We start from the raw sequence: 15,421 nt of genomic DNA on the forward strand, positions 1-15,421 counted from the left end.
AACCACATGATTATATTGAGATTCTGAGACTAGTAGAAATATTCTGTTTGTAGATAGTTATTTTGGTTGCCAGAGCCTACTAATGTATTTTCTATAGGATAAGGATGTTTTAGAAATCATACTCAAGTGACACAAACTTGCTAAGGAATCGTAATTAAATAAGCCTCAAGTCTACAAAGGACTGCACAAGTAGAATATTATGCTGGCCTCCAATTATTCTCACCTGGTGCCTCTTTTGAATAAGCCTTCAGACTACACCAGGTGGATTATTTAAATGGATTTGATATGGCATTAATTCACTGTTTAGGAATGCTGTATAGTAGATTTTTTCCTGGAATATTTCCCAGTTATTTTGGTCTGCCAATATCAGACTGTCAACCAAATGGAATGTTTCCTTTAAAGACATACCTGTACTCTTGTGTTTTTGTATAAATGTGTAGAGGTGTGTGTGTGTGTGAACATATACAGAATTTACTCTTTGTTTTGGGTACATTTCTCTCCTTGTATCACATTTCTTTAAACATATAATACCCAATAAAATGATAGTATTTAAATCTAGCTGGCTTTATTATATCTTTATGGCTGGCACAATGCCTAGCCCACAGTAGATTCTCAATAAATATTTGATTAAAACCATAATATTCTTTAATTTGTAAAGAACAGTATGTCATATAAGAGTAAAAACTTTAAAAAGAGATGGATGTCTATTTTAATTCAAGATACACTACTTAGTATCTTTTTGACCTTGAAGAAATTACCTAAACCTCTCCAAGTCTGAGAAAAATGGGGGAAAATAATACCTACTTAATATTGTCATGATTAATTTAGATGTTGGTAAAATGTTTAAATGGTTTCTGACACATGAATGGTAAAATTAGTTAAATCTGTTATTCTTATTCTCCTGAATGTGTGTAAATTGTACCTATATTTTCTATCAATTCAGATACACATGAAGGTTTTATTTTTTACTTGGTTTATTTATTATTTTATAAAACATTGAAACTCCTTAGGAGAGAGAAGTTAAAGCCAACTCTATCAGTCACACTTTAATTCAGTTTATAACGGGGCACGACTCACATTTAGTACCAGGAGGAATTCTCCCAGCTTAATACAGGAAAGTTCATTCCTCACTGATGTCACATGTCCTGTGAGGGCTGACAGGTGTTCTACTTCACATGGTCCCTCAGGAACCCAAGCTGATGGAGGTACCATCATATTTTGAACACGTGGCTTCTCTTAGTGGGGAAAAGACTAGACCGTGTGCATTGAATAGAAAAAAGGAAGGGATTGTGTCACTTCTCTGATGAGAATTTTTTCTGAGTGACAGACACGCTTTACTTCCTTTATAACCCATTGGCCAGAACTATTGTCATGGCCTAATGGTCTGCTGGAGCTGGCTCACAAATGGCTCGTGTAGAGTCAGTTATGCACTTTCTCTTCCCAGCTCTGTGTTCAGTGACATCCTGTTGAGAGCTTGAAGTCAGCCACTGTGGTAGTATTTACATCACAGAAATTGGCAAATACCCCAAATTAGGGCTTTCTCTTTTCAGAGAGAATTTTACCAACACTCCACTAACCTGACCCCTCCTAAATGAGAGTGTATTTAGAAATTTAGAATGGCAAATGAATAGTTGTGTGGTATTATTGTTTTCTATGCCATAGCGTCCAAATCAACTCAGAGATTATGTTATCCTAAAATGCTGTGCATAGACCTAGAAAGAGTATTGAGCTTGGAGTAACTGCCATTTAACTTCCTGTCTAAACCTAAGCAAGTAATCATTTCTTTGAGCCCCAGTTTCTTTATGGTGCTATAAAATCATTTTTGGATGTAACAGGATTTTGTGAGATAATGTGTGAGCACACTTAGCATAATGTGTCTAGAAAAATTCAATGAATTCTTGATGACTCTGGCATTAGTTGGTCCTAGGGGAATCTAAGGAAAAGTGCCAACATTAAGCATTTGGATGACGTAGTATCATTTATTAAACCTACATATATTAAGTGCCTATTAAGATTTTATAGGTGATATATATGACATAATTATTGACTTCAGGGGCTTTCAATGTAGAGAGGGCTTTCAATGTTTGATAAGCCTTTATCCTTAAACTAAAAGTAGATCCATCTGCAATAGAACTGACCAGGAAGCTATCAGAGGAGCAACTGATTTTCCCTGGAGCTCTCCATGGTCCTTGCTTCATGGTACTTCAGCCTGTCCTGCTTTTTCATTCCTCATAGACTCACTGCAATTCAGAAGCCTACACTCTGGTCCACTCTGCTCCTTCTTTCCTCTTACTGCTTTGTGGATCATGGCTACCTATTTACAATTATAGAATGCCAGTGGGTATCTAGTCTAACCTCATCTTTGCCTCAGGTCTGCTCATACTACAGCAGCCTCTGTATTCCTGATTCAGATTCTTCTGCAACTTGATCAACATGACATTCTAACTCAGGATAGTAGTGTAACTCATTATGAACCTTTATAAATTGTATGAATAAATATACTCTTTAAAATACAACTCTCAGAATTTCAAGGCAATACAAACCCAGTTCAGTGTCTAGTGCCTAGGAAATTTCCTGTTATGTTTGGAACCATTATGTTCCAAGCATAAGATTTCCCTCTTCTTAACTATGGAAAGCATGAGGTGAGGATGGCTCTGTGCCAGAGTGATGCTTCTAGATATTCTGTGGTGGAGAGATGCTTTTTGGAGCCAAATTCTAATTTTATTATAACCCACAGTTTAAATCTACATGATATAAAGAGCAAATAGAAAAACATTAAATCAGTAATTTTTGTCTTACTAATTTAATTATATATATAGAAAATGGTGCTAAGATGGCTAAATAATTCAGAAGGGAAGAGAGGAATAAGAAATACACAGCTGGACTTCCCCTCTGTTTAACTTCGTTACGGAATTAGCTGAATTTTCTTCACCCCTCCAAGACCTTCTTATCATTTATTTCTCCTCCAACACCACTCTGTCCATAACATGTGAGAATCCAAAGCCTTCTAATGCTTCTGGAGTTTCCTGAAGACTTACTTTCTTTTGGTCTCCTTGCCTCCTGATTATTTGTGTGTTGATTCTAATCTTTTGTACTTCGATGGAGGGTAAAGCTCAGCCCTTCAAAAATTTCGTAGGAAATCCACTAACAAGAATCTTTTGTGAGTTTAGTAGATTTGCCTATAGATGTGGGGACATATCTTGAAGTGAGTTGTGTCCTTTTGCTCTCTCCTTGCCCCCCATCCTTCTTTCTCCCCATTTTGTTTCTGCTTCTCTCCTGTGGATAGACTCAGAAATTCCATATTACTCTTCTATTATGTAGAGCAGTTGGGTATATTTCAGCTTTTAGCTCGAAACCAGCATAATCCAGTTCACTGAGATGATCATGAGAAATGCATGGGGTAGCAGTAGAGGTCAGTTTCTGGAGCCTCACTGAGTTTACATCCCAGGTCTGCTACCCACTGTTTATCTGTGACTTTGAGCAAGTCACTTTACCCTTCTGATCTGTGAAATGAAGATAATTATAGTATTGTCTCACAGAGACTTTTGTGAGGATTAAACGTGATAATTTACATAAAAGATGTGCCTGCTGTACAGAATGCATTTTGTATATGTTGGTACTTTTCTCCTTCATCCATTTACTTGTTTGTTTAACCATCATTATACATAAAATCTTTTTGTTCCTATGACAGTAATACTTGAAAAAAGGGAACTCAGCTAAGAAACAGACTAAAATAATAGCTTACTTTAAGAAAACAGATTAAAATAATAAATTATTGGCACTTTCTCGTGATATATTGTGTTCCTAAAATAATGTCCAAGTATTGTTGTAATTCTTTTAAGAGAATGATTCGAGAATGATAAATGCAGGCATGAGTATTAGAGGTAATTTTAAAATAAGTTAGCTTAAAATTTTTCTTTGCATTTTATTTTTAAACTATAATTTTGGTTTATTTGTGATGTCCCTTGCTTCCATTACTCTGATTGACCCAGAGTTGGATGTCATTGTGCATAAAAACTGATTCGCTTGGAAATATCTTTTACTTACAAACCCTTTTAAATTCTATGCAGGCATTCCTACCGTTTACAGTATAATATATAAATAAATTAAGATTTTCTTAACTAATTATGCTTCCTATTCTTAGCATTTCTCAGAGAATAGTAAAACTATGTCCTTATCTCCACCTACTTTTTTGCTATGCTATTTGGATCAAAATTAATTTATTTTCCAATAATTTTATAGAGATTGTAAAGGACTCCCTCTTCATCAACTCAGCTTTATTTTTAATGTATTATTTAGCAACAGGATAGCATATTTTCCAACACTTAGGTAATTTTTAAGTTTCTCACTTAGCTATTAAGCAACATTTTTTTTTTTTTTTTTTTTGCGGTACGCGGGCCTCTCACTGTTGTGGCCTCTCCCGTTGCGGAGCACAGGCTCTGGACGCGCAGGCTCAGCGGCCATGGCTCACGGGCCCAGCCGCTCCACGGCATGCGGGATCTTCCCGGACCGGGGCACGAACCCGTGCCCTCTGCGTCGGCAGGCGGACTCCCAACCACTGCCCCACCAGGGAAGCCCCTAAGCAACATTTTTTAAATGGACTCGTTATCAGTTGATTTGTGCACAGACACTTGGTAGCTGATTAGCACTTAACAACAGTCATTAGGCGGATTGCGTGTTATATTTACCCTTGGTAGCCTCAAGAGCTGTTTTATCATAAGGGACTTTCTGAGCAACAAGACAACTAACAGCAATAGATGATGTCAGTGAAAAAATCTAAATCAACTCATAATATTGACCATTTCATTTCTCTTTTACAAGAAACCGGTAGACAATAGTGTCTTCACTATAGCTCTACATTATCTAAAGCAGTTGAAAGTAGACTTAGCAAGGTTTTGTATAGCCTTGTAGGAAATCCTCGACTTAAAATTGGTTTATGATTGTAGTTTTTTTTCCTTGTCTGTTATGTGAAATTCAGATCACGTTTTCCTTTAGAAATAATGCAATAAGTGGTGGTACTGAGACTCCTACACTTACACTTAGAATCCTTTGTTACGCCTATGAAAATGAGCGATAGTAATAAGCAGCATCGTTTATACTAAGAATACAACAATGTTTTCATGAAGATGTGTTTTTTTTCTTTTTCCTCACCTTCATTTTCCTTTCCTCTGAGTTCCTGCAAGTTCTGCTCAATGAGGAACATGATTGGTAGCAACAGGGACATATCTCCTCACCCTTTCTGTCCTCGTTGCCAAATAATGAGTCACAGTGATGTAGGGAAAACTGTGTGGTTTGCTGAGCCTTGGAGCTGGCTTATCTTTAACAATGCTGTGGCTTAATCTAGCTGTTCACTATATTAAAATCATATATATATATCTATCTTTTTAGCACCTTCTGTCATGCTGTGATAACTAAATATGTGTTTCTCAGTGTTGAGATGGAGAGCCATGTTGGCATACTGGTGTTATCATGTGAATGCTTTCTCTTACTCCTATATTCTGCTTCTACCTAAATGCTGCGATCATATAATCATTTTATTGTGAGACAAAATCTCAGTGATCAATGTCATAAAATAATGGTGAACTCTCGTTCATAAGCCTTTAGATGGTTTTGGAAATACATGTTCCTAAACTCCACTGACTAGAGATTCTGATTCAGTAAATCTTGGCTGGAGCTCAGAGTCCATATTTTTACAAACAACCAAAGTGATTTTGTGTAGGTGTAGATATAGGTGGTCCTTAAATCATATTTAGAGAGATATTGATGTAGAGGCTAACTCTGACTTACCTTGCCCTTGGGAGACAATGTAGCATGGTGGGGAAGAGCCCAGAGCCTGACTTTTGGATTAAAACCCCACCTCTGCAAGTTAGGAAACCTTGTGAACTTGGACAAGCTGTTGAATAGCTTTGATGCCTCAACCTCCTTATCTGTGCAGTGGGGATAATGGCGATACCTACCTTATAGGGTTGTAATAAGGATTAAATAAGCCAACGTATTCAAAGAGTCTGGGCACAGAGGAAGTGCCCAATAAATGTTAGTGTTTTATCCTGTGACCCTAATCCAAATTATCAATATTTATTATTTATGCACATATGGGTAACTTCAGTGCTTAGCTATTCAATATCTTGTTCATCTCCCTTAGGAGGTGTTAACTGAACTACAGGCTAGGCTGTGCTTTTATATATGTGCCTTTTCTGTAATTCTGTCACTGCATTTACTGCATCCTCTTGAAGATTTCGCTTTCTCCATCTGACCGTCTCACTGGCCATAGACCCTTACAGGGTCAGGACCTTCTTTTCACTCATATTTGTATCTTGAGCACTGAGTGCCTTGGCTGGACACTGCTGAGCTGAGGATGCCGTTTGGCTAAAAGTTGGAGAATGGTCGGCTCTTGTGTTTGTCCTGGCTGTCTCTTCCCAGAGGCAAAGAGAAGGGAAATATTTTCATAATAGAACCTGGATGGTGTTTAGGGGAGAAGATTTAGTCATTCGTTCATTTCACAAATATTTCCTGAACATTCACCACGTGAACCAAGTCCATTCACTATGACTACACCCCTCTATCTTTTACCACTGGTCATGCAATATAAAACTCAGCTGTACTTTAGTCCCCTGGGATATGTATTACAAAACTTGCATTGAAGTTACAGAATCACAGTTTAGTTCAAAACACCCAGATCAAAAACCTCAGTGATCGGACATCAATCCTAGTTAAACACTCTGCAGTTTCCCATACTGGTTAGTGTCTAGTGTGACCTGCATCCTGGATCAACTGCTGATAGAGTTTGTCATTAAACATTTTTCAGACGTCTAGCAGTGGAAGGCACTCTGTTCGCATCACCGGCCTCAGTACTATTGATTTTCGAGCTGGTTTTTCCCGAAAGCCCACCCTGGACTTCAAAAACACAGTCAGCAGACCGGTGCAAGGTTTGTATGTTCTCATTACTTCAGTTGGCGTAGTAGATATTGAAGTGCAAAAGAGTTCTCAGACTGTCTGTGATTTTATAATTTTGTGGTATTCAATAAAATTGGGAAACATAGCATCTTTATTTTAAATATGATTGCACTCTTGACCTAGTAACTGTTTCTCAAAGTGTGGTCCCGAGGCCAGTGATATTGAAATCACTCAGGGAGCTTATCAAAAATTAAGATTCCTGGGGCCCACCCCAGATCTCCTGAATGAGAATCACAGAAGGTAGGGCCCAGGAATATGCACTTTAACAAGCACCTCATTGATTCCTACACTTACTAAACTTTGAAAACTGATGACCTAGATCTTGAGACTTTTTCCTTACTAGCATCTTACTTGCCTGTTGTCAAGGTGAAAATGCTGCGTGTGTGTGTGTGTGTGTGTGTGTGTGTGTGTGTGTGTGTGTAGTTAAAACATTAAAGATACCATATAGCATTATATGTTCCAAGGTGAAATTATTGTTGATTTGAAAGGTGCTTATGTTCCAAGGTGAAATTATTGTTGATTTGAAAGGTGCTTCTTCCTCTTGTTTTATTCATGCAACAAGATTTATAGTTAAAAAGAAGGCTCAACTCTACTGTGGCTTTAAATTTCTTTTTTCTGATAGTTCTTTTATTTTTATTGCTGCAGTTACTGGAAGGATACAGAATAGTGAATCTTTAAAAGTATTCATATAACAAATATCATATAACACAATATTCATAATTCTGTTCTTTCTACATATAAACATGATTAAATACCATGAAAATAATTACTTAGGGTTTCCTAAGTTTCTCTGGTCATGAATAAACTGTCTTTTATGTAGAGAAGATTCTACAACTGGGCCACAATTTATGGCACAGTCTGTAGTACTCATATGTATGTCCTTATTACCTGTTATTATAAATACAAAACTTATTTGATAGATAACCTCAGGTGCATGTTACTTGCAAATGATGACAGTTCCTTTCTCTTGTAGGAATACCTACCTATGTGCTGCTGAATACTTCTGGAATTTCCATCCCAGCTAGAGTAGATCGTCTTGAACTTCTGAGTATCTCAGGCAGCTCTCTTAAGACAATTCCTATTAAATATTATCCAGATAGAAAACCTTATGGCATATGGAATATTTCTGACTTTACACCACCAAATGAAGTTTTCTTTCTCAAAGTAACAGGCTATGATAAGGATGATTATCTCTTCCAGAGAGTATCAAGTGTTTCCTTCTCTAGTATCGTCCCAGGTAAGGTATCACTTTATTCAACACTGGAGTATTGATAGTTTAAGGGGCTGATATGGTCCTATGAGTAAAGAATGGACTCTAGAGAATTCCCTGGCAGTCCAGTGGTTAGGATTCTGGGCTTTCACTGCCAGGGGCCCCTGGTTCGATCCTTGGTCAAGGAACTAAGATCCCTCAAGCTGCACAGTGTGGCCAAAAAAAAGAAAAATAAGAAGAATGGACTCTAAAGTCAAAAATAATATCCTCACATTATTACTGGGTCACCATGTAGAAGAGCATTTACACTTAGTAACACAAGTTTTCCTAACCATAAAATAGCACATTCAAAGTTTCATGTTAAGTCTCACTGATCGTAGATCTGAGAATTTTGATTACTTCAGTCAGTGTGAGAATTTGAACTGGGAAGTTCTCATGCTCTTACTCCCCCTGCATATGTGTTTAATATTTGATTAGCTATCTGATTTGGCTAAATGTTTATATACAATTGTCAGAAACCTTTCTACTTTGAACAGTAGTTCCCTGCAAATAACTGGCGATGATTTTGCCTTTTTTGGTTAGTTAATAAGTAAGCTAGTTACTTATATATTTGCTATTATTTCTCAAGGCTGATGACTGGATTCTGACCAAAACTTTAGAGCTGTATGTAACTTGAACCATGGACTGACAAGGATACAGAAGGATTGTTTCTAATATTGTACTTTTGGGTGGAGGGATAACAGTTTATCATTTATACATAAGGTTATGATTTGGGAAATTCAGGAACCACTCTGTAGCTATTGGTTAATAGCTGTAGAAAAGAAATAATAGAACCAACCTCAGTATTTCCTTATATGCAGTATTCAAAGTTAGTTGTGTTAGCCCCTGAATTGAATGCTTAAAAAAGCTATTGGATTCTTAAAAATCAATTTTTTCGTTCCTTTTTGGAAGCAGTTACCCTATGAATTCAATTCTAGGATATGTGTGTTGTTTTCATAGTTTTACATTTTTGAAATTGAACTATGTTCTACAATTGATGATGTATTGTAACTTATGTGGTAGCTTTGTTTTCTATCTTGGTGGTACAAAAAGTGTTATGTCTTAAGGTCAGTGGAGTCTTAGATTCAATGAGTACCTTAGTAAAGGGTCCATGGAGATAATCCAGAAATTAATAACCTTTGAACAAAGAAAGATAAAGTGATTTTTCATGATTTAGATTAACTGGAATGCAGAGAATTTACTGGAATAATTTAAGTATGAAGCTTTTGAATGGATTAACAGGAAGTACCAAATATTATTGTGACCTTCTTGCCCATGTTCTTTTTTTCCCAGATGCTCCCAAAGTTACAATGCCTGAGAAAACCCCGGGATACTACCTGCAGCCGGGCCAAATTCACTGCTCTGTTGAGAGTCTTTTGCCCTTTACCTTGAGCTTTGCCAGAAATGGAGTTACACTTGGAGTAGACCAGTACTTAAAGTGTGTAAATGTTTCCATTAGTAATAATTTATAGCACTAAATATCTAAATACAAATAGATACTTATTTTAATGTACTTTTTTCATGAGACATTCTTATTTATTTGCTTCATAGTCTTGGAATGTAGCAGTGAGCAAAATAGACACAATTCTGAACCTTTGTGGAGCTTATATTGTAAAGGAGGAAGACAAACAGATGATAAATATAATATGATAATATAATAAATGCTAGAATACATTTAAGAGTTGATTCAGGTTTTATAGAATCTGAATTTTACACAGTTTAAGGGTCCCTGGATAAGACAAAGAATACAAAATTGCGAATACAAAGTTAGGTCCTGAATTTTGCAAGAGTCCTTGCAAATGAAACTTAAGCTTTAGTGGCTTGAGTATAAACATGTCTCTGAATCTGATTTAAAGTGTTATGGCAAAAAGTAGAGCAGGTTAATTAGGGCAAGTACTACTGGTTGGTGGAGTACATGTGGTTTTGGCCAAGTTGCAATTTTAAAATTCAGAGTAGGGGCATTTGAGCAAGGACTTGAACATGGTGAGATATCCAGGTCACACAGATATCCAGGGAAGAGCATTCACACACCAGGAACAGGCAATGCAAATGCACTAAGGCCAGAGTCCACCAGGCACGTGGGAAAGAAAGACGGGAAGGAAGCCAGTGTAGCTGTAGCCCAGGGAGCCAGGAGGAGAAGAGTAGAAATGAGGTGTGTGCTGGGGGTGTGGGCCAGATGGAGCAGAAGCGTGTGTGGTCACTACCGCAGCCAACAGTGAAGGGAAGTGGGCTAGAGGGCACCAACTTCCGTTGTGAAGATGGGTGAATTTTCTAGACAAGTTTAAGGAATCTAATGATAAAAATTAAGTAGGCCTTGAAAACTAGAGGATGATTTCTGGCAAACTTTTTTTTTAAACTTACTATGAAACTACATTTGGGGGAAAAACTCTAAGAATCATTTTACAAAGCTTTTACACTGGTAATTCAATATTCACGTAAATAATTTGTGTAACATGTTAAATATTTGACAGTCTTAGCTTATACAATCTCCTTATGGGGTCATTTTAAGCAGAAACTATGGCAAGAATGTTCATTATAACTTGAGAAAATTTTCCATTGTTTAAACATTGGACTCTATTATTTCCTGCTATTTGCTTAACATACATCTTGATGATTTCCTTAGCTGCATATTTAATAACCAGCAACATAACTGACCAAGATATCAAATGATGAAGTTACAAAACTGAATGATGAAATCAAACAATTCTGCTTCGTGTTTAAATAGTAACAATTTTCAAAGACACTTGAGATTCTTTATAAGCATTAATTTATTAATTCCACACAATTCCTCTGAGGTAAACCACAAGGATTCTTTCTTTCATTTTTCCAGCCCTGTGGCCCAGAGATGTGACATGCCTTGCTGACATTTGTTAAGTTCTTTGGATGTAAGAGGCTAAAGACATAATTGGGCATGGGTGATGATGGATTGATTCTCTAATCCCAATTCACTTGCACATCTCTGCCCTAGATTTCCTAATAACTCCAGCTGCATGACTGGATCTTTGTTATGTGAGTCACTATGGTCTCTAGGGGATGTAGGAGAGAATTAGTTTCCATCAGTAACAAGACACATTTCTATCTGACATGTTCCTTCCCCTGTTCCAAGGGTCATCCCTTCAAAACTTTTTATCGTGGCCATATAATCTTAATGCTAAGTGATAAGGGTACATGAAAAAGAGAATTGTTTTCATGTAATATTTCATAAATAAGAGAGGAACAAGTATAACTGTAAAGAATATTCTGTAAGCACTCCATATAGTAGTTTTGTGCCTTTGAATAAATTACTTGTCCTTCTTCCTCAACTTTCTAGTTTTTAAATAAAGGGCCTTAAGACTAGAAGAATTGTCATTTTCTGTTCTAAAATTTCTGCATGTCTCAGTTTTTGATGAATCCTAAAATATCCTTGGCTCTGAAGTAGGCACTGCAGAAGACATGAACGACGTGTGTATTTCAGACTCCTACCTTCCTGGAACTTACCAGTACCTCCTAGACAATGGCATTTGTAAATTTGGGCTTAGCCTACTGCTCTTAAGCATTCATGATACATCTTAGGTGATCAATGCAGCATAGAATAAGCATACTCCGTTTTCTTCTGAACGTGACAGTAAGGACCACTGACACCTAATGCAGACGCAAGTGAAAGGAAACAGTATTAAGTGAATATTCTCAGTTACTAAAATATACGGAAGGATCACCTTGCTTATTTTCTCGCTTTCCTAATGACAGGAACCTGTGTCTTGACTTTCTCTTACAAACTCTAGGTTAGTGGTAAATGTACATTAAGAGTTCAGTGAATTCTTCATAGTGGTTTGGTGATGGGTGTGGTTCATTCGGATGGGGAGAGATCTGGAGTTATTACTGTGAGGTATCACATCTTGTACCACTTTCAGCTTCAGTGGAAGGTGTCTTGACTGCAGTGGGCTTTTCATCTCATCTGTATCTTGAATGTTTAAAAAGTTTATAAATAGCTATGGTTGATTATAAGAAAAAATTATGAAAATATTTATGACATTGCAATCATATTTTAAAACAATATAATGCTTGTTTTATAGATTATTTTAATGTTTTAAATAAGGATTAAATAGCTATTACTAAGACATTTCCAAAAAATGAGAAACAATTTGAAGAGTGTTAGAGGACAAAGTATAGATATTTATTAAATGAATGAATATGTGATATAGCAAAGGGATTTATTTTACCTAAATGACAACTTTGACTGTAAAACTGATAATCTTTTTCTTTACTCATTATATACATAGATTGAACCAGTTATGGTATATAGACTTATGTAGAGCTTATATATAAGAAAGTTAAAGAGGATTTATCTTTTGGGAACCAAAACGTTTGTTTTCTACCTTCACACTTGTAAATTACTAGTTGAGTTGCTTTGGCTAGAACCTCACTGAACATGACCAAAACCTGGAAATGAGAGGGGAAGGAGAGAGGATTTAAAGAGTGTTTCTGTGCCAACTTTGTATCTTATGTTTTGACGTAGCCAGAGAAGGTCTCCTAAAGAAATTTCCAGTGACCCTAACTGGACACAGGCACAGGCTATAGTTCTCAACAGCAAAGTTCCAGGCCTGTTCAAAAAAGAAAAAAAAGAAAGACATATGACTGTGAAAATGTGGGAAAAAAAAAAGTGGTAAAATGATCATTAGTTTGAATTAAATGAGTTTTGAGGGAAGATTAAAGATGTCTCCCTGATATTTTCTCAGTAAAAAAAGTCCCACTCTTCTATCCTCTGCCTCTTTAAAGTTTTTCCTCACATTTGGAAGTCAGTTCTTTTGTTAGAGCCTACGAAGATCAATAGAAAACAAAACAAAACAAAACTTACTGTCTTTATGTTTTTTGCTCAGAGTACAAAGCTTAACTTTCTAATTAAAATACAAAAGGTGTATAATTTTTAAGCTGTGAAGAACTCTGCATAATTTTATCAATAAAATTATGATAATTACGATAATAAAAGAACTCTGTATAATTTTAAGCTAAAATAACTTTTTTTAAGCTGTTTTTTTGTTGTTTTGTTTTGTTTTTGTGGTGCGCAGGCCTCTCACCGCTGTGGCCTCTCCCGCTGCGGAGCACAGGCTCCGGACGCGCAGGCCCAGCGGCCAATGGCTCACGGGCCCAGCCGCTCCGCGGCATGTGGGATCTTCCCGGACCGGGGCACAAACCCGCGTCCCCTGCATCGGCAGGCGGACTCCCAACCACTGCGCCACCAGGGAAGCCCTAAGCTGTTCTTTTGAATGCATAAAACAAATAGTGGAATCACTGTTTTCAATTTGGTCTTGTTTTTGTAGTAACTAAACATGCTTCTATTTTCTTACCCCAGAGAATCGGCCAGTGTGACCTGGGATATTGAACAGGTCACTTTGTCTGATGAAGGCTCCTATGAGTGTATTGCCGTCAACAGTGCAGGGACTGGACGGGCAGAGACGTTCTTTGACGTGTCAGGTAATTATCCCTAATTGCTTTGCAGTTGCCTAAGTATTAATGTAGCTATGGAAATGGGATGTTTGTTAATCCAGGCTTCACTGCATATTAACTGTGTGACCTGCCTTGGGCCAGTTACTTAAGAACTCAGTGCCTTGGATCCCCTAACTATAAAATGATGACAATAAGAGTAACAGTCTCTATCTCATGGAGAAACTGAGGATTAAATGAGACAGTGTATGTCAGGCACTTAGAAGAGAGTCTGGCACATAGAAACACCTAATAGACATTAGCTGTTTTTATTATTGTTGTTGTTATTATCATTATTATTATTATGGGGGCTCAATAAATATTTTTTGATCTCCATATAGTATTTTCCATTGAAAAAATAAAATATCAGAAAAGGGAGAGATCCATTCTGATTATAGCAACGTTCAACTTTCCCTTTCCCTCTCCCATATTTATAATGAGCAGAGTGCTTTTGTGAATGGATTCTGACATCTAAGTTGAAGACAATAAGGAAAGTATCACATTCAAAAAACATAGGACCTCAGTGGCTACAATATTGGTATTAAGAAGGGCAGAAGTCATGCTAATTAAGTTACATTTAAATAGTGTGTTTCCTATGAATAAATGGGCAAGGCTCAGATTACTTTAAAAGGTAGAATATATTTTAGTGAAAAAAATTCATTTTTTCCTCTAATCTCCCAGATTAGAAACCCAAAAGACTACCATTATCAATTAGAAACCAAACAGACTACCATATATTATCATTGATCAGGACTTAAGCCACTTACTCAGCATATATCTAGAATTTATTGGAAACTTTGTTTTGACTCAGTTATTTTCTACCTGCCTCCTAGCCTAGGGTTGCTGTGTGTTTAATAGTAAGCCTGTTCTGACTTAAATGTGCCTGTTGAGTTTATAACAATGTCTGAATTGTCAATTTAGTATTGATGTGCATTTTCTTTGGAAAATTTAAGACAAAAGTAGCCTTATAACTGTAGGGCTGTTCAGAAGCCTAGGATTTATGTTTGTTATCATTAAGTCCAAGCTGAACTTTAAAACAGAGGCGTGCAAGCCTGTTCTTCTTGCAGTAGATTATTCATTTTCTCTTATTCTTAGAAAAATAAAGTTCGTCTTCTGAAACAATTTAGCAAGTTGACATGCATCATAAACTATTCATTTTTTTCATCTCCAGTAATTATGAAAAACATTGGAATCGTTGTCAACATTCCTCAGCTTCTGGGGAAACTAACACTTGAGCACTTGAGGGTTTTTTTCCCAGCAGTATTAATTAAGGGAAAGACAATAGGGAAAGAGGTTTGAGTGAGTTGATTCAGACATCTTGCATAAATAACTGGAAAGTACCAGAAAGAACTCCTGAACTGACTGCTAAGAATTTGGCCCTGTGGTATCAGTAACTGCCAAATATACACTCTACATGTGCCCTTCTAGTATTAATCTGTGCCAGCCGAGCCATGGTATTGCTAGGAAGTTTTACTGTACCAAAGCCACTTTTCAGGAATTGTGTCCCACTGGTTAATTATGAAAGAAGGGCAGAAGCGTGGATTGTATGACAATGACTGTAACAGCAGAAGTAGCAAGCAAGTGCCCCTTTGGACTTGAAAGCGTGGACATTTCTTTCTGGGCTAACTTTTGTTTAATCTTCCAGCCTCAAACCTCCACCCAGGTCCTGGCTCAGCCACCCTACTGTCACTACTAACCAGCACACCAGAATCAGATTTGAATTCACAGGATAATTAGATCTCATACCTTGGACAGGAG

At 36.9% G+C, this 15,421-nt stretch overlaps 1 protein-coding gene across 4 annotated transcripts in view; it reads left to right on the plus strand.

Annotated features, from left to right (window-relative positions):
* The window catches only part of HMCN1 (hemicentin 1), a 524,815-nt gene that overhangs the window by 184,958 nt on the left and 324,436 nt on the right, over positions 1-15,421 (plus strand). For all 4 annotated transcript variants that reach the window (XR_010941259.1, XM_067728936.1, XM_067728938.1 and 1 more), the window contains exons 7-10: positions 6,806-6,926; positions 7,928-8,191; positions 9,497-9,641; positions 13,533-13,654. Coding sequence is in view for 3 of the 4 variants with exons in the window: in XM_067728936.1 (XP_067585037.1) it covers positions 6,806-6,926; positions 7,928-8,191; positions 9,497-9,641; positions 13,533-13,654 (652 nt within the window). In the remaining variant the exon portion in view is untranslated. The remainder of the gene's footprint in view (positions 1-6,805; positions 6,927-7,927; positions 8,192-9,496; positions 9,642-13,532; positions 13,655-15,421) is intronic.

The sequence above is a fragment of the Pseudorca crassidens genome, chromosome 2 (genome assembly GCF_039906515.1).
Source record: "Pseudorca crassidens isolate mPseCra1 chromosome 2, mPseCra1.hap1, whole genome shotgun sequence".
In the NCBI taxonomy this organism is placed as follows: domain Eukaryota; kingdom Metazoa; phylum Chordata; class Mammalia; order Artiodactyla; family Delphinidae; genus Pseudorca; species Pseudorca crassidens.